Genomic DNA, 22,556 nt, shown 5'->3' on the forward strand with positions numbered 1-22,556 from the left:
ACATGCCGCATTTGTACGAAATCCATTTTCTACTGCTTTGGATGTTGCTGATATTCCAGATGAAATTCAAGACCAATTTTATGATCTTCAAAATGATTCTTCATGCATGTGACGTTTTTCATGAAATGCCACTCTCTCAGTTCTGGTGTGCTATGCGTAAATCCTACCCACAACTATCTAAACTAGCTTTTTGAATATTATTTCCATTTGCCACAACATACCTCTGCGAAAGTAGTTTTTCAGCTCTTGTCCATATCAAAACAAAGGCAAGAAATCGAAGGAAAGTTGAAGATGGTATGAGACTGGCGTTATCAAGCACTCAACCACTAATTTCGAAGTTGGCCAAGCAGTTGCAGAGTCAACCGTTGCATTAAAAGTTGTGATATTCAGCAGTTCTTTGAAATTAAATGTTGAAATGTATTTAGTGCTAATTTGTATATCTATAAAAAACATGAAGGGGGTTGCAGGCTGTATTAAACACCTAAAATGGGTCATGAACCATAAAAGGTTGAGAAACACTATCAGAGTAGGAGATAAAATCTGTCCTTAGGTCAACCCCTATGTTTTGAGGTGAAAATTACGTGCAATAATCTTCACCTATGTTGAGTGTGTAATATATACAATAAATACATATAATACATACAATAAATACATATAATATATATATAGTGAAGGCTGAGGCCATAATCACCATATACATACAGTAAATTCAGCCACTGCTATAAAACCTTAAATTTATCTTTTCTTGATGTCAAGATATTTTTTCATAAAAATTCTAGTCTTAAATAAACACACAAATTATGTGGTAAGGTTAATATAGTGATGTAGCAGTATGGAGGATACTACCGTGAATTCTCAAGTGGCTGAAGTGTTTTGGGATTGTGGTTCACCTAGTCCAAGTGCTTGGAGAAGCTGTCAGGGTAGGTGCAGAAAACTAGCATGCTTTTAGAAATTATGAGAACTAAAAAATGCATGTTAAAGTTCCAAATATTTTGTATTTTTTACTTGCAAGAATGGCAAAGTCATACAAACATAGGTTATTGCCTAATATCCCAGAGATCTCAAACTGTAATTCCTCTGGAGTTTTGGTAACACAAAACGGGAATGCAATATCCAATAAGAAGTCAACACTCAACAATAATGGAACATTTACAAAAGACAAATATATTTGAGGCTCCTGTTACTCTTACATGATATCAAAGCTCATAAATGTCCGTTTATGATATTTGTGTTTTGCAGTATCCTTATCTAACACTAGTTCAGAAAAAGGAAAACCTTTGGCATCATTGCAAAAAAATATTGCAGAGAAAAAAGTAAGTTGTATCAACTTTAAAACACTTCGATTGGTACAAGCTAAAGCTCTTTAACATTTAAAATTTTATGCGGTTACCTATAAACCATTTTACAAAAATGAATGAAATGTGGTCATGTATTCATAGTAATCTGTTACAAAACTTTATATTATTGAATGTATTCCATTCACATTCAGTGATATGCTCATTGCTCAGATACTTTCTATACATCTCATACACTTGTGTGTGCAATGTGCATCTCCTATATGAATGTGTGTGGCGATTGTATACCTGACAAGGTATGTTTAGAAAGGAGGGGGGATTTCAAGAAAACACAACAATGTGTGGGTCAAAATGTATCCAACCTTGCAAATATACCATGAATAAACTTACTTTTCTGTGTTTTAAGGCCAAGGGTGGCATTTCCCCCCCGGATCCCCTTCTCATAACTGAAGTCAATATGTTGCACTAATAATTTTATACTCTCTGAAACTAAGATGCATATATCCCTTGTTTTTCAGAGGCAGAAAAATGCGTTTCACATCAATTCAAAAAGCCTTGATAAAGCCCGGGCGATCATTGCTCAGTTTCAAGCTACTAACACTGGTAAGATTGGATGGATGTTTTTTTTATTTACTTTAGGACTGTTTTGAATTATTAATTTCAACATTATTAACACATTTTTACAACAATCTTCTCAGTCTATTTAAATATAAAATACTGGTTTGCTATGTTTTGTTGGTAATTGCACATTTTGTAGTTAGTTTTTATTACACAAGGATTGTAATTCCCAAACTATTGTCCATCATTTGTATAGAAATATACATTGGTTAAAGACATGTTGACGAAGTGCTTAATGTGGTTAGTTTACTAAAATTTTAATATTAGAGAAAAAGGTAACTTTCTATTTAAACAGGTTTGTAAAAAACAAGGTTTTTTAATAAAAAGCCCAGTGTACCCACTACAACCATGATTTAAAGGAGTGAAATATGAGAAACAAACTTGTGTTAAGTGCAAGTTCTGTGTGTACCATAGACAATGTACAGAAGTTTACTTCCTGTAAAGAGGTGGAACAAATATAATTTCACCCATAGCCGTACGAGACCAAACCACTTTGGGGGGGGGGCAGAACGTAAATTTGCCCAAATGTGCACGCTTTTATAGAAATTGCCCAAACATAATGTACGCGGTGCATGATAACAGTGAAAAACTAACATAACAAGATCACCCAGCAGTGGGGGGTCTGGGGGGCCTCCCCCAGAAAATTTTGAAAAATTACTTTGAATTTGGTGCATTCTGAGAGTATTTTCAACAAAAATGTGGTTATGAATATTCCTGTAAAAGGGTGCTGTCCGGTGGCATAGCAAAAGAATAAGATCATGTTTTCTTCGGCATGTTTCGGAAATAAAGCTACAAGTCTCTATGTTTTCTTGTTGCTAATTCCTGGCTGAGATATTTGAATGTTTGGTAATGGCAAAACTCGCTTTTTGCAATACCCCCCCCCCCCCCCCCTGGCTACGCCACTGATCACCAGCTAGCTAGAATTTCTTACCAAAGTAGGCTAATCAAGATAGAACAACTGAATTCATCTTTGAAGATACCTTGCTTGTGCATTGCTCGATGCTTCTGCACTTTGGCATAATAAGTAAGAGTAACAAATATTGTTTTACACACCACAAATAATAAACAATGCCACTTAAATATTCAGTTGTGATGTCATAAAAGACTCAAAATAATAAACATTGCAGGAAACCGGCTCAGGGTGACCATGCGGATGGAGAAAAAAACTACATAACAATAGATAAGTTATAATTAAATGTAATAAAACACAGACATACTACTTCTGTTCAAATAAACTTTGTTCAATCAATTAAAGTAGTTTTGATGATACGAATTTTAGTACAAAAATAAAAAGGTCTGGCAGCACTACTTCTAAAAATATAGTTAGGCTAGGTAATTTGATGACAAAAATAACTAATATACAGTATTCTAAGTTTGCATACAGACGATGACGTAGGATTCAAAGAACCTAATTAGCCTAACAGTACGTATTTACATTGATTCAATGTCTGAATATTGAATAATATTCAATCATCGGATTTGCAGAAGGCGTCGTTAGATTTTCAAAAAATTGCCGAATAGGCAACTTGTCGAAAAAGGCTCTTGCCGAATAGGGAACTCGCCGAATAGTAGCAGAACCTTTTATAAAAGTAAATAAACAAAGCTAAGCAACACCTTAACATTACCGGTACTTTTAACAGGTATAACATGTTTTTGTTAAATGTTGTGGATTGTGGTGTTGCTTACCTATGTCTGTTTATGGTTGAAAAAGTACAGTGACCTCCCAACCCGAATTGTTTTATAAAAGTAGGCTATTCACCAGATTTATATAAATTCATATTTTGTAGTTGCCCAAATCAAGATGATGCATTTATTGATATTATGAAAAAAATTAAAGACTTAGTAAATTTTGATGCCGAGGCAACTGCATCATGCCAATTTGGGCAGTTTTATAAATAGACTATGATCAGATAATTTCATATTTTTGTTGTTGCCCAAATCTAAACGATACAGTTATGTAAATGGGAAAAATGAATGAATTTGTTCATTTTGTAGAAACTGCCTCACGCTAATTTGGGCAGTTGCATAAACAGACAAATCAGTTTCATCAAATAGCCTAAATTCATGTTTTCAGCTGCCCAAATCAACATGATGCATTTGTGAAAATTAATAAAATTAGCTATATGGCAAATTTTGCCATTTGATTTGGGCAGTTTCACAAAAGTATTAGAGACATATTTTGGTGGCTGCCCAAATTGGCATGATGCAGTTGGTTAAATGCATTTCGTATTACAATTTGATCACCATGGAATACAATACATCAATACGGGTGTGTCAAATGACAATTTTGCGGCACATTTCTTGTGCAAATAAGAGGCTGTACTTAGTTTGATAGGTAAAAGTTACTAATTTATAGTTTTTCTTAACTCATGCAATTTTGTAGCTTTTTATATAGCAATTTTTGCCCTAATAATTTCAAGATTTTGCCCGAATTCGCGACGTTTTGAAACAACAGGGGGGGCGGCTGCCCCCCCTGCCCCCCTGGCTCGTACGGCTATGGTTTCAACTGCACTCCACAGATTACCCCCAAAATATTTAATAATTCTTATAGGCACAATTTACCTTTGCAGTGACAAAAAGGCATGATTATTATACATTGGATTCCTGTTTCAAGCTCATAACGGCAAAGCTTTGAAAATGGCAGGAGTTATCGATAAAGTATATAGCCAATGACAAACATCTCAAAGTGCAACATAGCCTACTGTATTTCTACCATATTTGTTTTTACCAGTACCGTATATCTTTTTATATATATCATTAGACGTACAAGCAGGCAATTCATCGTATGACATGTTGTTTGATCAATCGGGTGGAAATGAGGAGTTGCCTTCTTCTGTATCAACTCTTCCCTCAGTAGACCGTCGTCAAGCAGCAACCCCAGGTAATTTTTGGTGAATAACGGACTCAATGATTTCATGCAGTTTTGGCAAAACCTAGTTAAAATTAAAACTCTGTGGTAAAGCTGCTGTGTGTGGGAAAGAATTTTAATTTCTCAAGCAAATTTTCAAACTGATATGTTCTGTATTGTACAGATAGGCTTATTGTAACCAGCGAAAGAATTTGACTAAAAGTGAAAGAACTTGACTAAAAGCAAGCAATTTATAAATATTGCGGCGAAAGGATGACCTTTATGGTTGGGTTGTGTATGTCGTCTATTATTAAGCGTTATAGAGTGAAAACGGTAGCATTGTTGCTTATCCATACCATTCAACCTATCAACAGACAAGTTCGAAGCGATTCCTTCAGAGTTTTGGACTGAAGATGCGTTTAGTGACGATACGAAAGATACACTCACGGTACTACGTGCTTTGTGACATATTTTCTCATATACTAAGTCTATATTGTGTGTAGACTAATGCGGTGTTCGATATGAAAACTTTTTAATAAATGCAAGTGGCCGATTTTATAGACATACAACTCAGCACCTTTTATTTGAATACAGTATTAGCATTAGATTAGCACAAGATTAGCACACTCGTTTAATAACTTGAAAGCTCTAATTTTCAACAGTATTATATTTGCATTAAGTTACAAACTTTTTAAATACCATGATGTCGTTGGGCTGGTTAGAACTGTTGTACGTTGCATTGGCATCACACGAATGGCGTAATATTCAAACATGTACATTTCAGGTCGGTTTGCAGCGATCGACAAGCACCCCTTTGGCCGAAACTAAGACAACACTTAGTCTGAAACGAAAGCACTCTAAGAAAGCTGGTAAAGACGTTACAGCAAGAACTTGCAACAAAAAGCTTCATTGCTTAGATGAAGACTTGAGCAATGAGGACGACAGTATGCTCGGTGTATTTCCGTTTAGCCCCTGTGGTAAGAGACCAGGTGGAGTTGACTCAAAATCTGGCAATTCCGCTTCCCACAACGCAAACACTTGTGCGGACTTTCTTTTATCGTTTAACTCTCCTAAACGGCGCCCTACTCTCAAGCGCAGTGGCAAACATGCGCGGTCTGATAGATTGTCGACAAAGGTTTCTACGATACATGGCGCAACAAAAGAGAATGACATTACTATTTCTGATGAAATTTTATCACAGTTGGTCATGGATGACAGCTGGACAGTATCATGTACAAACGATGTGAAAAAGTCGCCAAAAAATTGTGAACCAATCGCTGAACAACCACAGTTTGACAGTATTTTGGTTCAGCTGATGAAGGACGATAGCTGGTCAAGTTGTTGCCCAACAAACGCAACACCATCTTCCAATTTGACTACAAAAGAGGTGAAAGAAAATAGTATGAGAAAAAATGATTCTTCTACTTCGTCAAGCACAAAGCCAAATCTTGTCACATGCCCTGATTTCAGTGCTCACAACGGGCATACACAAAATTTACCTGAGTTACCACCTACTCTGCCTATTCCTGAATTAACTCTTGCAGTGGCTACTTCAAGTTGCAAAACTGCACCTACGACGAAAATGTCGCCGCAATCCCGTACTTTTATATTTAAGCCTTCCAGTCGTCCACCATCGTCATTACAACCACAAAAATGCTCTGTCGCTGAAATTGAGCAAAAAAGACTTCAAGCTTTACGCCGTAAACGGATGAAGTCGAAAAAGTAATGAAGTGCTAAGACCGCTTATTGTCTCGCTATTAGAAAACCATCGAAATGGCCCGTTTCGAAGACAACCTTTTTCGGAGATTTTTTCAAAATCCAACGACGCCTTCTGTTTATTGGAGAATTTTGTATTTTATGCCACAATATCGTTTCTTTTGCATTCCGACGAAGAAAAGTAAATTAAATCGAAATTTAGCGAAAAATAAAAAGCGAATTAAATTTATTTTTGAATTATTAAATTAAAATGTTTGCTCACATAAAATTGACGTGTATCCTGCGTCGCCGTCTGTATGCAAACTTAGAATGTATTCGAATCCTCAGCTATTAGAAAATTTCAATCCTTAGTTTAACAAGTCAATACAAAAACACCGCAGATGATTCAATCGATGTCAAATAACAAAACAAACAAAAAATAACAGTTCATGCGTCCATTTGGAAATTACGGCTGATACCACATAGGAAGTCCCACATGGACGGAGGTAAAACATTGCTATGCCCATCGAAGCGAACGACAAGTTTCTTAATGCGGTCGTCAGCATCTCTATATTTTTTGAACTTTCGTGGCGGTCTATCACCGTATCGAATGCTAGCAGGTAGGCTATAAAACACCTTAATCTTAAGCAACAGAAAGCAAGATTGTTAAAACTAACTTTTAAATTGGGTGATCATTCATTTCTCTATTGTAAGCTAATTCCTTTCAATATGCAATGCCTCTGTGCTTTTACAATTATTATCAGAAAAGGGCTGTCTGCGAATAGGGATTTCTCCGAATCGGATTCTCCCAATAGTAATAGACCCGAAAACCATACAACCACGGTTCGATGCCCTTGCCACTAAAACGTCATTTTCAATCTTTACTGATTCAAAATACATTCCTGTATTTGTAAGAGGACGATTAAACCTTTCCATTTTGAAAGCTCTCTGAAAAGTTACCGTACTCTCATGTTGGTGTATTATTTTGGTACATTAGAAGTATTTTGATAGTTTCGATTAGAGATGTACCGATACCAATATTTTGGCCGATACCGATATCACTTTTTTAGGCCGATACCGATACTGAAACCGATATTTTGGCCGATACTTTGGTGTTACAAAAAGAAGCAATTTTGGTATTTGCAAGGAATTATATCAAATGTTAAGTTTTACCTTATTTGCATAAAACTATTAAAATAAGCCTTCAATTGGCATAATTCATTAAAGATTCAAGAATCCAATCTCAACCACATTGTTGTGTCATACTCATTACTCATAATAGTAGGTTTTAGTAATGAAAGGCCACCGTAATTGAGGATTGGGGTATAAGGGAAGAAACATTACATCATAAGTGGGGTTTCTGAAAAATTAATAAAGTGTTTGCGCAAACTCTCCAAATAGGCTATCATAATTGATAATAAGATGTAATGTAAACCAAGTGATTTGTGTCGTCGTACAAAAACTGTTCGACAAGTAATGTGCAACCTAAGGGTGCTTGTCGTTTGGTTGAAAAGCTTTTGCCAGGCCAAGACCACCCAGACAGCAAAAATGCACAATTCTGCATCGCTCCCACCCGGCCAAGCGCTCAAAAAACCCGTGCAACTCGGCTGCCCCCAGCAAGCCGGCTCCACCAGTTGGCGATTCAACTTCTCCCCTTAGCCGCAACAACCACGGTTCGATGCCCTTGCTACTAAAACGTCATTTTCAATCTTTACTGATTAAAAATACATTCCTGTTTTTGTATGAGGACGATCAAACCTTTCCATTTTGAAAGCTCTCTGAAAAGTTACCGTACTCTCATGTTGGTGTATTATCTTGGTACGTTAGAAATATTTTGAGTTTCGATCATTTTTGTGTTAACGAGATAATTAAACGTTTTGCAAAGTGAACTTCCATACGTTTTGTAGAAATTCCGTGGGCGAAAAAGGAATTAACTGGCTACTCAACACACAGATACGATGAAACAATCGTATATATCTCACACATTGATCTTGTGCTTTTACCAACGTTGATACGAAAATAACACTGGTCAACACAACTTTTCTTGCATGGAGTTTTTCAATGGATTTAGGGTAATTTTGGTGTGCTGAATCCGAATCTGACCTCAGATTTATCCTATCACGTCAGGTTTGTGAGATATGATAACAGAAAATTGTTACTTTTGTCAAAAGTGGAAGATTTGACGTTGCGTTTATTGCACATACACATTGTGTTATATTTAAAAATCCAGGCCATGTAGTACATAAGTAGCTGAAATACACCCACCAACTATAATTTTGATACCAATTTGTTTTCTAAGCAACATTATTAACCATGCAGTGGTAACAAGCTAAAAGGGAGGCTAAAAGTATACCTGACCCCCACCCCCATCAATGCTTTGCATGAAACCACAAAGATTTAAACAGGCTTATGGCAATGCTTGTTCAGTAACCTTATTTAAGCTGTTTTGGCCTGTCTAACACTAACCTTTCGTTATAGCACTGCATATATTGGTGGTAAACGCAACGCCAAATCTTCCACTTTTGACAAAAGTAACAATTTGCTGTTATCATATCTCACAAACCTGACGTGATAGGATAAATCTGAGGTCAGATTCGGATTCAGCACCCCAAAGTTACCCAAAATTAGTTCTCAAAGCCCATGCAAAAAAAAAAAATGTTTGTTGACCAGTGTAATTAGTTGTTAAAACGTTGCTTTCGTTTGTTGCCTTGTTTTCAACATCAAATTGTTTTCAGATATTAGAAATATCACGATTGTTTAATATCAGATACCGAACGTTAGCATGTTTCAGTTTTTCATCAGTGTTATGTTCTCTGCGCCCTACCTATGGCACTATAGCTTGAAGGCTGTGTAGGCTTTTGCAATGGTGTTTGCTTAGGTGCTAGTCACTCGTTTCATTGTCCTCAAAAGATAATTTTGCCATCCCCATTTGGCAACCTCCTCACCGAAGGCCTCGTAATTATGTGTGCATACTATGAACGCTTCATTTAGTCCATGCCTGATTGAGTATTTTTTGTTGTTGCTATGATGTTTTTTGTTATTGGGCCACACTTGTATTTCAAGCTTTTGACTGCAACGTTAACTTTTATTTTCATCCGTGGACTCTAAATGTGTGTTTTAACATTAGTTTTGCCCGAGGTTATCAGAGTTGTAGATTTAGCATTCATTCTGCCTTGTCTATGCAAACAAACCTCCTTTACATAGAGCATCATATGATTTCAATGTCAAAAGCTATTTCGATGAGAATAAAGCTAAACTGCAAATTCGACTTGGTTTGATGGACTTTTAATACGAGTTGTGAAAAGTAGTAATAGTTAGATCTGCAATAATCTACAGTTGTTTTTAATTAAAGCTTTCAAGCGTTATCCTTTGGGACCGTTCAAATATTACGTAACGCTGTTTTTCCGAATTTTTGACCCCCCCTCCCCCATGTGACGCCAACGTAACGTTTTTGTCAACCTCCCCCACGTGACGCTTTTCCATTACAAAGCCCGTTTTGCCAGTTTATATCAAAATTATGACGTGGAAACACGTGTTGATAAAATATCTTGGTTTGTATGCACCTAAAGCTTACGTTTGAGACATGAAATTTTAGCTATATTCTTATTTTGGAATTAAAACGTTATGTAGCCTACCTACTGAAAACGTTTAGTAGCCCACCCGGTTCAACTCAATAGAACCACCCTGGCCACAGCTAACACATTCTCTACTTAGTAATTAAAACGGATATAGTTCAGGCTTTAAGTCAGTGGTTTTCAACCAGGGTTCCGCGGAACCGCAAGGTTCCGCCAGTAAGTCTAGGGGTTCCGCAAGTTTACATTTAAATCCGAGAGTCTATTATATTATATGCATATAATATTGTTTAAATATAATCAAATATTGATTAGGTTTGCCACTACTAATAAATTTTCTACACTTGAACACGTTCGCTGCGATCCCGAATTTTCGTTGTTTTCTTGTGGTGCGATAACCTTTAACTTTCTGCTTTCCCGCCAAATTTTGTCGACATGTTTTCTTCGCTTCAAGGAGTTCTTTCAGACAGTTCGTTTGTACACCGGTGGGTCAAATTGCCGTGAACGTGTTAGAGATCATTTTGTTGTGGCAATAGGCTATTGGGTTTTTTACAGTTTGTATTTCTATTGTACATAAATAAATCTGAACATGAGTATTTTAATTTAATTTTATTAATCAAATGATGTTTTTTGCGTAAGGTAATTAAATTATTGGACAGGGGTTCCTCGATCTTTTGGAATGTTTCATTGGGTTCCGTTCCACCAAAAACGTTGAAAACCACTGCTTTAAGTGATGATAAGTGATACTTTCATTTGCAATTTACTTAAAATAATACTTTCTAAACCGGTCAAAATTTGCAGCCATAAAAGGGCCAAACAAGGCCAGATTTTCTGCATCAATTTTTTTTAACCCAACTGCAATTTAAAAAGGCCAGATTTTTGGAATTTGGCCTAAAAAAGGCCATCTGGCAACCCTAATGTTGTTCACTCACGGAAAAACCTAGAACATCACACAACTAAGGCGAAAGAGAAAATTGAATTGAGTCTTGCCTTTGTCATGAGTTACCAAGGGGGGTGGGACTTATATACCAGTCCCAGGTAAACAAGTCCCCCCCACCCCCCTTGGTAACTCATGATAAAGACAGGACTCAATGGACATGGCTCTTTCGCCTTAGTTGTGTGATGTTCTAGGCGTTACCTTCACTCACATCAAACATTCAAAGCAAACTTTGTGATTGATTGAATCTTTATCCTCGGACTGGGAAAGCTTCTTGCAGAGCTTAATCCTGGCAGTTTCGCATACTTGTAGAGGCTTTGAATCACTAACGCAGGCCCGGTCACCGAGATTGACAGAGTGAAGTTTCCGATTGTTGAAGTCTTGTTGCCGGGGAACTATTCCATCCATTAGATGCCGCTGAATGGAGAGCAGTCCTTAACGTGCGTTGCTCAAGCGCACACCCCGAGAGTCGAACCAGCGCCGCTTGATCTTGAAGCTTCTTCATTCCAGAAGTGACGCGCTAACCAATTGAGCTATCGGGGCGGAATGTAAGAATGCTGCCTTGCAATTTCGCAATGCGAGGTTTTGAGCACTTAGAACCTGTATGGAATTACGGGAATTACAGTACCGTAGTTGATACTTGATAGAGATTTTGTTGGTGCTGTTGGATATGATTTCAGCTTAATTTAGTATCCAAACGATACCAGCCAGCACAAATAAACTACCATACCGTACTCGTAAGCGTTACGTAACGTTTTGCTTGAACCCCCTCACCCCCGATGTGACGCTAACGTAACGCTTTTCATAACCCTCCCTCCCCCTCGATAGCGTTACGTAATATTTGAACGGTCCCTTTCATATACAGGTATCTACGATATCTTGGTGGATAAAACCAGGTTATGTATGCGAATAATGAGATGACACGTTATAGCCAAGCGATAATAGAACAACTCTTAGGAGTAATCCACTCCTGTCTACCGATTAGGCTTAGATAAGGAATAGAAAGGCTTAGGAATAAGCTTCCAAACAGGCCTGTTGAGGAAAGGCTGCTACAATCAAGCAACACAAAGAGCACAAAATTATCAGCAAACCAGAGATAGGAATTCAAAAGGTGGCTCACAACTTCGTTGGTTTGTAGGCGACAGCGAGGACCTCTGAGCGCTCTGACACAAATACTACCTGAAGGTACAACTATAAAAAAAGGTTATTTAAGTGCCGTATCAATTTTATATAGTTTATTGAAAAATTAATACAAAAAATGTTGGCAAAAGTATTGTACTTTAGTCTCCAGACCAGTGGTTTTCAACCTTCTTGGTGGAACGGAACCCAATGAAACATTTCAAAAGCTCGAGGAACCCCATTTCGAACACGTTCACTGCAATTTGACCCACTGGTGTACAAACGATTAAACTGTCTGAAAGAACTCCTTGAAGCGAAGGAAACAAGTCGACGAAATTTGGCGGGAAAACAGAAAGTTAAAGGTAATCGCACCACAAGAAAATAACGAAAATTCGGGATCGCAGCGAACGTGTTCAAGTGTACTTAATTTATTAATAGTGGCAAACCTAATCAATATTTGATTATATTTAAACAATATGCATACAATGATAAAATAGACTCTCGGATTTGAATGTAAACTTGCGGAACCCCTAGACTTACTGGCGGAACCTTGCGGTTCCGCGGAACCCTGGTCGAAAACTACTGCTCCAGACCCTCACTGCTCAAACTGTCAACTTTTGAGCGCTTCTGAAACTGCAACGTTTGAAACAACTGCAGTAGAGAATAAATTGGTTCAGAACACGCTGATGGACAGTTGACACTGTCTTTGTGTAGACTGTAGAGCATAAGATGCTCAATGTTTATCACACACAGTCACACAACAATAAGTTTTTCTCGCAATGCATTTTTCCATCAACTTTTTAGTGTACGCTACTGTGTTAATACTACACGATTAATTGTTCTGCCCAAATAGCAAGTGGTGAATCACGCAGCTAATACAGATACGTTACAAATAAACAGCAGCAAAAACTACGATGCACTGGTATGATTTTTTATTACATGTAGAAGATAATATTAAAAACCGTTCGGTCTTAGTTTCGGTATGATCAAGTTATTGATGTGATCAAATCCATATACAAGAAATGCCACAAGGTACATTGCCAACTCAATTGTTGCGTTTTAGTTTCAATAGAATTATCGAATTGAAAAATAAACGGTTGATCAAAGCAATACTTCATTCGCGAGCTTATCAAGTTTAGGCCTTAATGCTGCCATGGTTACAAAAATGGCTTCCTCAGTTCTTATGGTGCGACTGCCTTGATTAGGACATGCATTTAAATATTCATCAAACACAGTACTGGGATCATCAATGCCAACAAGAGTCTCATCTGACTCTAAACCAGCTTCCAGCCCCTGCAAACCACCAAACACTACCAGCGCATGTTTAAAAGAAGGAAAACTGAAAACATCTATAGAATCACCCCGTTCTGAAGTACCAAGTGTTAAATCATATTTTTCAGTGTCCGTGTAAGGGCATTCTACTAAAGCCTTGCTAAGAGAACTTGCCAAACGCACAGTGTATCCCCAATACAAACCTTTTTTAGTCCTTGGTGTATCAGGTGAAACAACACAGCCTTGTTCATGCTTTCTATTTTGCCCTTTAATCATTTGAACAGTTACTCTAACATTCGGTTGCAGCTTTTTGTCAATTTGAACGCTGTTTCGTACCCCACAATCAACAAATGAACCACAGCCATCTTTTATTGGCCTGTCCAATACAACCCCTTCTCTAAATGGCATAAAGTCATCAATTCGCATATGATGAGGGCAGTCCAGTGGATTCAAGATTCCAGCAAATTGTAAGTCAGGGTGTTTAGGAAAAAATTTCTTTCGAAGATATTGCGGACACTCGAGGTATTGAAGAATGCGAGCAAGCTGAACATTACAATTTCCTTTCTTACCAATGCCAGCAAAATTTCCATCAGTTGAATTCTTAGTTGAGCCAGCCGATTCATCATAAACAACTATTTCATCAACCTGATGACATTAAGCACAAGAGCGATGTTAGAAACATGAAATATTAAGTGTCTATGATAAAAAGCCCACTATGATTAATGATTATGGGTGATATTACAGCATGTCAACACACAGTACAGAAATGTGCTAAACCCTGTTTGATGCATGCTTTTACTATATTTTCATTTTCTGTGACACATTTTAAGAATATACTATGTATATATATTGTATATGATATATGTTTTTAATAAATACAAGCATTAGACATATGAGAAAGACAGAAGTAATCAAATATACTGTACCACAATAATTCAAAATATTGTACCAACTCTACAGCTTACATATATTAAAACGGATGCAAACTAGTTCGTACCCTGAACAGTTCGTACCCTGAAAAGATCGAGAGAAAACATTAAAAAAAGCGGAAGTCGCTGATCGCAGTTTCCGCAAACATTTTAAAATTTTCCCATTGAAAAGATCGAGAGAAAGATAGCACAAAGTCGCTGATTGCAGTTTCCGCTAACCCTCGCTCATCGCAGTTTCTGCAAACATTTTTCCGCAGTTTCCGCTAACCCTAACCATAGACTAATCTATGCTCTAACCTTAACCTTCGCTGATCGCAGTTTCCGCAAACATTTTTCCATAGTTTCCGCTAACCCTTACCCTAAGTCTCTAACCATAGAGTAATCTATGCTCTAACCCTAACCCTCGCTGATCGCAGTTTCCGCAAACAATTTTCCGCAATTTCCGCTAACCTTTACTCTAACCATAGAGTAATCTATGCTCTAACCCAGGGACGGGCAACATACGGCCCGCGACGGGATTTTGAGCGGCCGCAGACAGTTCCCTCTCTTTACATGATAATGTGGCCCGCGGCCACACTCTGCCGCAATCACTCACTACTTGCTTACTACGTCAAATAATACTGACTCTTATACTTGACTCTTAGTTATTCTTTAGTTCTTTGTGTTTTTTGACTCTTTGTTTTCGGTTTTTAGTCAACTGACAAGCATATTATGTTACGTCATAAACGGGCCCTTCCATCCTTTTTCTTTGTCTCTTGTAAGAATCTTCTTCAGTCTCAAACCTCGCCTCAAGCCGAAAAAATAAATCAAAGTAAAATTTGGCTAATTAGTGTAATAATTAAACGGAGAACGTATGCAAATAATAGTGATTGTTCGCTATTCTTCAGTTCTTTGTGTTTTTAGATTCTTTGTTTTCATTTGAAATTAGATTATGAATTTACAATAAATATTTTCCCATTGATTTTGCCAAGAAACGTAAGCAGTATGCCTTATGTTTGCTTTGCAGTGAAAGTGTTACCGAAATCGACCATATATGTCTCACTAACTTCAGCAGCTATTGAAGAACATTACGCTAATTGTTGATAAATTCATTAAATACTGTTTTTGATCTCTATGCTTTAAACTTCAAGTTTACATTACATACGATTTATTTCTTGTCTAAGTAGATAAATACGCGATTAATGTAGCAATTCGTGAATCCGGCCCGCCAAGTACTTTATTTTCCCATATCTGGCCCGCCGACTGGAGAAGTTGCCCGCCCCTGCTCTAACCGTAACCCTTGCTGATCGCAGTTTCCGCAAACATTTTTTTGTAGTTTCCACTAACTGCAGTTCCCGGTAACCTTTACCCTGGGGACAGTAGAATATCTACCGTCCCTACCTTTACCCTAACCATAGAGTAATCTATGCTCCAACCCCAACCCTCGCTGATCACAGTTTTCGCAAATATTTTCCACAATTTCATTTTTCCGCAGTTTCCGCTAACCCTAACCCTCGAGTTTGTTTGCGAAAGCTCCGATCAGCGAGTTTGGCTTTGCGCTATTAAACTGCGGTCAGCGACTTCGGCTTTTTTTAAAAATTTTTCTCTCAATATTTTCAGGGTACGAACTGTTCAGGGTACAAACTAGGTTGCACCCTATTAAATCAACTTACTTGAAAAATCACACAAGCTCTAGCAATTTGTCCTGCTAGGTATGTCCGTAACTCTGGAGACTGTGCATTATCAAGTATTGAACCTGGTACTGCAACACTAACAGTATAAGAGCGCCCTTTTGAATTATTGGTAGATTTTTCATCTCCTGTCTTTTTCAAATTTTGGCTTTTGGAATAATCTTTTTTCTTTTCAGCATTCCTCATTCGCAGAATATCTCTTTCCATTCTCATAGCTTTTAATTTTTCTTTCTGAATTCTTCTTTCAGCTTTACGTTTTTCTCTTGACTTTGCTTTTTTAATGACGTCCATTGTATTTTTATTGTATAAATATTGTATCAAGAATGTTTACACATAAGCTATATCTTTATGAAAACAAGAAAAAAATTCATCACAATTTATCATTGCAAAATAAATATTACATTTGTCCCATGTTGACTTTGAATAAAATATAATCCAAACCACAGTGATCGTTCATCCGCACAACTGGAAAATGGGGTAATCATCTCCGAAGTGCTGAGGGCCGAAAGATCTCAGGGATAAAACATCTGGTGCCCAAAACTTTTAGGTTACGATCGGTACTTTACAAGCAACACTGCAGCCTACATTATGCAGTTTGCAGTATTTTTAAAAATGTTCTTGTGCATTATACTGTGTAAATTTTTTTATAAATTTAGAAAAAAAAGGCTAGTGAGTTTTTTTTCTTTAACAATTAATATGAATTTATAAAAATGTTATTAAGGTGTTGCACTGTTGCTGTACTGTATTATACTGTTTTTTAATAAAAACAAACTAAACTGAACGGCCACAAAAATGCGTAGCCTAACGACTGAGTCACTTCGGGTTAGAATGTAGTTTAAAAAAAATCACCTCCTGGTGGTATCGAACTCATATCCTTGGGAGTACAAGCCAGACAAAGATCGCACGCACCACTGTTTCACTTGGCAAAAACAGTTGAATTTAGAAGTTATAACTTATATGCACTTTTTTTATTTGTTCTTTTGTCTTTTGCTTTGAAAGAGAAGATGAAAGAAGGAAAACATACGCAGCAAGCGTGCAAACGCAACAACAGCGCACATGCGCAGTAAAAGTAACGTAAAGATGAAAAAAAGGCATGGAACGGCTGTGTTTACGGTGCCATAAGCATAGCCACTTCCTAGATAATAACAATAACATGCTGTACAGTGTACACTACAGGTATGATATATCTTTAATATTTTTGTTTTTCTTACTAATTACGCTAATGTTACACTGAAAATATAAATATTCAACAATAGCCTATGTGCCAAAGAAACACTCTGGCATATCACTAATCACTATCAGCTGTACTGAACATCTCAACTGATAACATATTTGATTCAACTCATTAAAACGTCAATGGTACACTTGTTAACCTTTTGCATTTTGCCATCATGGTGAGGGATGTAATCAATTCCGTCCCCTGAACACTTTGTCCCTAAAAAGATCAAGAAAAAAATAGAACTAAGCCGATGTCGCTGATCACAGTTTCTACAAACAGAAACAGGAGACAAAATTGGGAGACGAGGTGTTCAGCCTTCCGAGGACGGAATAGTTATCACCATGGCCACCTGGAGATGCGGCCTGATTTGTCACATTTTGATTACAGCTACTGCTACTGTTTGAATGACATTTTCTGAGATTTTTTTACTTTTTGTTGTCTCCTAAGGATACATATAAAAGCTTTTTGTTGCCTTGGGGAAGCAGTAGCATATGAGAAAAAGTAAGTTAAAAATGCTGAATCAGACTGTCACTGTTATTGAAAAATTAACAGTCTGACTAAAATTTTCGAAATCAAATTTTCTTTGTTTTTCAACATCTGATGATGTTAAAACCTATTGTGTCATATAGGGAAAACAGTAAAGAATGCGTAAAAATATAATTTTTATGAAAATTTACTTAAACATTCGCCCAAAAGTTAACAAAATCTAGAAATTTCTGCAAAATGTGACAAATCAGGCCGTATCTTTAGGTAGCCATGGTTGCACCCATGGTGAATATCTCTAGCATCCATTAAAACACACAGATTCTTCTTTATTGAATGTGTTAAGTGCCTAGTCACTATATTGCTACACTGATGAGACCTGAAGGTCAAAACAGAAGCTATGTCTGGTTGCAGTAGCGCACCCAGAAAAAAATTAGGGGGGGGCTAATTCAGAAATGTCGGCCGAGTGATTTGCAATAATAGTGACAGTAGGCCAATGCCCATCAGTGCCGGTCTTTGGAGTGTGCAAACCATGCGATCGCACAGGGCCCGCAATTTACTCAAAAAATGCAATAATTTTGTTATTTCCAATGGAAAAATTCAAGAAAGTGAATTCAACAAAGGAATTAGCAACAAGAAAACATAGAGACTTAACGGGTGCAACCTATTTTGTCCCCTGAACATTCCGTATCCTGAAAAGATCGAGAAAAAAACAACAGAGCCGAAGTCGCTGATCGGAATTGCCGCAAACATTTCAAAGTTTCTCTTGGTCTTTTCAGGGGACGAATTAGGTCGAAATTTGATTTTGTTACTCTGATTTCAGGGTACGGAATCAGGGTAAGAATTTTTTAGGGGACGAAATAGGTTGCATCCAAATCAACATAGAGACATAGCTTTATATTTCCGAAAAATGCTGAGGAAAGCATGATCTTATCCTTTTGCTATGCCACCGGACAGCATCATTTTACAGTAATATTCATACCCAAATTTTTGTTGAACATGCTCTCAGAATGCCCCAAATTCAAAGTATATAATTTTTTAAAATTTGTCTAGGGGAAGACCCCCAGACCTTCCGCCACAAGGTGGCCTTCGGCGATGACGCCGTCACTGTGCCCATCCCTTTGATTAATATTTAAAGGTTCTCACGGCCCACTACCCACCGGTTTGCCGATACATCAGGATTCGTTCTCTCAAATCAGATTAGAAGTTGGCCTAGTGAACCCCACGCTATTAAAACCATCAACACTCTCATTCCTACGTCCACTCTCGCAATCTTCTATAGATCTCGACTTTTCGTCATCTAGGCCTATGACAAGATAAAATTAGCTTTCCGTTTGCCAACACAGATAAGTGCGAAACCAACAACTAGCACGAAAACAGTTTGAAACAAAACAATCATTTTGTAAACAGTAAATTTGATGTGGACGTTTTTCCTATTTACAAAATATTCAAAATTAGTTCGTATTTTCAATTAAAGTCCCAAACGCTTTCGTCTCTCTGCTCAAATGTCGTAGGCCTATACAGTTTTACATGTCTGTGTGATTCGGCATTGACGTAGGCTAGGGTGCATCAAGCCCTCCTCATGAAAAAATTTTCTCATGGCAGTATATTAAAGTTGTGCTACCTCTGGAATAAAGTTTGTTTTCCAGCTGGTTTCAAATCAAACAAGATTAGGTCTATTGATGATTCAAAGAACTTTTTAATATTGTTGAATGAGTGAAGTGGTTTTCAAGAAATAATGTTCTGGAGGTTGCTATTAGGTTAAGGATCTTCAAAGAAATGCATATCTTGCTCATCATGTAGGTGTGTTCCTTGTAATGTTGGGTGGCAAGGATGAAAGTGACCATGATCGTCCAGCAGTGAATAAAATACTTTAATCTTGTGTTACTCTACAACAGGCAGTTGGACGACCATATGACTATAAAATGCCCACATGGTTATTTAGAGCTCTAAAAGGGCCATTTCTGCCTGATGGGGTTTTCAGATCCTCAAAAGATCTCTGTTAATGGCACCACAACCCTCAAACTTGATTTGACAGAAACAAAGTTTCCAAGTATTACAAATAATCATGTTTTATAAAAATATTCTGATTGGTTTGGATGTCAGAAGCATTCAAAAATTGAAAAAAACACCTTTATACGGGGCAAAATATTAGGATTTTAGTGACCCACCTAATAGGCCTACCCATGCATTCAGAAATGTTGTTTTTTATTGTTGAATTGTATAGTAGCCTATAGTTTATAATGACGTAGCATAGCAATATTAGTTTTCCAAATTACGTTTTGCAATAGAAGTTGTGGTGCACTGAAAATAGCAAAATTTGCTATACGCTCCCCCCACAAGTCAAAAACGAGGGTGGTTCTCGAAATTTAAATGACCGCCATGGACAAACCCTTTGAGATATTGATCTAAAACTTGGGATTCTTTCGTTTGGTAGTCTAAGGCATATTATGACAACTTTTCACCAAATCTGAGAGGTATCATATTCGAGATATCTTTATATTGCCTGTTTTCATGTGAAATGACCCTATTTCTCGTTTTTTTCAAGCTCGATGTAGACCCGGTAGAGTTCATCCAAATTTGGTAATATTTTACACAATTGATTTTTTCTAGCTCTAGGTAGCACAACTTTAATATACTGCCATGAGAAAATTTTTTCATGAGGGGGGCTTGATGCACCCTAACGTAGGCTATGATGCCATGGTACATCGGTATGTCCAGTTGTCCACCAGACATTTGACCACGAGAGTACGGGAGCATATGAGCTTTAGGGAGTTAAAGAAAGGTGCCATCAAAGACCATATCATGGAGTGTTCTTTTTGCACAGATCAAAAATTCTCTGCTGACTCATTTATAATTTTACGCAAAGGAAAATCCCAATTTGACATCAAAATTCAGGAAGCACTGTTAACGCCATGCGCTACAACCCAAATTTAAACAAACAATTATTTGCTGAAGGCGCGTCCATTCTCCTCAACATTTACTTGATGTATCACGTTCCCTGTTAGTCCGCCCCGTTAGCTCAGTGGTTACGCGCCAGGTTCAAGATCACGCGGCGCTGGTTCGACTCTCGGGGTGTGCGTTTGAGCAACGCATTTCAGGACTGCTCTCCATTCAGCGGCACCTAGTGAATGGAATAATTTCTCGGCAACAAGACTTCAACAATCGGAAAACTTCACTCTGCCAATCTCGGTAACCGGCCCTGCGTCAAGAGCCTCTACAAGTATGCAAACAAGTACCAGGAATAACCTATCAAGGCTTTGTCAGTCCGAGGATAAAGATTCAAAAACCAAACCAAACCTGTGGTGCAAATTTGGGTGCAAGTATAGAATCCGCCACCCTGGTCAACATGACGTCACAAAACGGACGCAACTGCTACATATGGGGTGAAAAAAAGGATGCTGAAAAGAGGCGGAATGGAAGTGATAAAGCGGAATGGACATGGATTTTTTGACATTTTTACTGTGTTTTTACAATAAAAACATTAAACCAACGTCGAGTGTTGAATATAACTATAAAATTTACCAAATTGCATCAATTCAACTAAAAATTTACCCAATTAAACTTTTGTCTTGCTTTATTCACCTAAAAAGTTTGAGGTTTATATCCTACCAAACGAGCAATTGTCGTTCAAACTTAACCGCCCAGCGAAGCTTTTTTTCAATGCATTGTAAAAGCGAATTGATCCTTATTCAGTATACGCCACCCCCTGTTTGCAGTGATCGGTGAATAGTGCTTCCACTAAACTTGCTGTAGTTTTCTCGTTTTTGCTCGGATTTTAACAATTTTGCCATCGTTAGAAAGTACAAGTATATATCTACCCGAATCAATTAAATGCAAGCACAAAGTAAGTATTAGATTTATCTTGTGATAACTTAAACTTCACCAATTTGTACCGATTCTCAGCAATTTAATTTTTACAAGAAAATCATTAATCCTTTACAAATTGAAAGAGTATGTCTTGCTTTATTCACCTGAAAAGTTTCAGGTTTATATCTCATCTACCAAACGAGCAATCGTCGTTCAAACTTAACCGCCCAGCGAAGCGTTTTTTCAATGCATTGTAAAGGCGAATCGATCCTTATTCAGTAGGCCTATACGCCACCCCCTGTTTGCTGTGATCGGTAAATAGTTCTTCCACTGAAAGTGCTGTAGCTTTCTGATTTCTGCTCGGATTTTAACAATTTTGCCATCGTTGGAAAGTAAAATGATATATCTACACGAATCGATTAAACACAAGCACAAAATAAGTATTAGATATAGCTTGTGATAACTTAAACTTCACCAATTTGTACCGATTCTCAGCAATATAATTTTTACAATAAAATCATTAATCCTTTGCAATTGGAAAAAGTATGTCTTGCTTTATTTACCTGAAAAGTTTCAAGTTTATATCTTATCTACCAAACGAGCAATCGTCGTTCAAACTTAACCGCCCAGTGAAGCTTTTTTTCAATGCATTGTGAAGGCGTATCGATCCTTATTCAGTATACGCCACCCCCTGTTTGCAGTGATCGGTAAATAGTGCTTCTACTAAACTTGCTGTAGTTTTCTCGTTTCTGCTCGGATTTTAACAATTTTGCCATCGTTGGAAAGCACGATCATACATCTACACGAATTAATTAAACAGTAGCACAAAATAAGTACTAGCTTCATCTTGTGATAACTTAAACTTTACCAACTTGTAACGTTTCCCAGCAATTTAATTTTTGCAGTAAAATCATTAAATCCATGCAAAGTAAAAGAATTTGTTCTGCTGTATGCACCTGAAAAGTTTCAGGTTTATATCTTATCCACAAAACTGGCAATCGTCGTTCAAACGTAGCCGCTCGGCGACACTTTTTTCCAATGCATTGTAAAGGCGAATCGATCCTTATTCAGTATACGCCACCCCCTGTT

At 37.4% G+C, this 22,556-nt stretch overlaps 2 protein-coding genes across 2 annotated transcripts; one reads left to right on the forward strand and one right to left on the reverse strand.

The window, feature by feature from the left end:
- Positions 1-783: 783 nt before the first annotated feature.
- On the forward strand, positions 784-9,717 carry LOC145780965 (uncharacterized). Its single transcript, XM_082592650.1, has 6 exons — positions 784-920; positions 1,240-1,313; positions 1,814-1,898; positions 4,675-4,794; positions 5,136-5,209; positions 5,546-9,717. Exons 1-6 carry the CDS (start codon positions 833-835, stop codon positions 6,485-6,487), a joined length of 1,383 nt encoding a protein of 460 aa, XP_082448776.1. The 5' UTR covers positions 784-832; the 3' UTR covers positions 6,488-9,717.
- Positions 9,718-12,900: 3,183 nt separating this feature from the next.
- LOC145781042 (28S rRNA (uridine-N(3))-methyltransferase-like) lies at positions 12,901-16,287 on the reverse strand. The gene is made up of 2 exons (XM_082592750.1): positions 15,938-16,287; positions 12,901-14,001 (listed from the first exon to the last, which is right to left on the reverse strand). The coding sequence occupies exons 1-2, from the start codon at positions 16,244-16,246 to the stop codon at positions 13,186-13,188; spliced, it is 1,125 nt and encodes a 374-aa protein (XP_082448876.1). The 5' UTR covers positions 16,247-16,287; the 3' UTR covers positions 12,901-13,185.
- Between the last annotated feature and the right edge of the window lie 6,269 nt (positions 16,288-22,556).

Source organism: Aplidium turbinatum, chromosome 12 (assembly GCF_918807975.1).
Source record: "Aplidium turbinatum chromosome 12, kaAplTurb1.1, whole genome shotgun sequence".
NCBI classification, from domain to species: Eukaryota; Metazoa; Chordata; class Ascidiacea; order Aplousobranchia; family Polyclinidae; genus Aplidium; species Aplidium turbinatum.

Coding starts and splice junctions, on each gene's coding strand:
- LOC145780965 (XM_082592650.1), top strand. CDS start 833: ATGGAGGATACTACCGTGAATTCTCAAGTGGCTGAAGTGTTTTGGGAT. Junction 921..1,239: donor TGCTTGGAGAAGCTGTCAGG/GTAGGTGCAGAA, acceptor TGTGTTTTGCAG/TATCCTTATCTAACACTAGT. Junction 1,899..4,674: donor GTTTCAAGCTACTAACACTG/GTAAGATTGGAT, acceptor ATATATCATTAG/ACGTACAAGCAGGCAATTCA.
- LOC145781042 (XM_082592750.1), bottom strand. CDS start 16,246: ATGGACGTCATTAAAAAAGCAAAGTCAAGAGAAAAACGTAAAGCTGAA. Junction 14,002..15,937: donor GAGCTTGTGTGATTTTTCAA/GTAAGTTGATTT, acceptor TAATGTCATCAG/GTTGATGAAATAGTTGTTTA.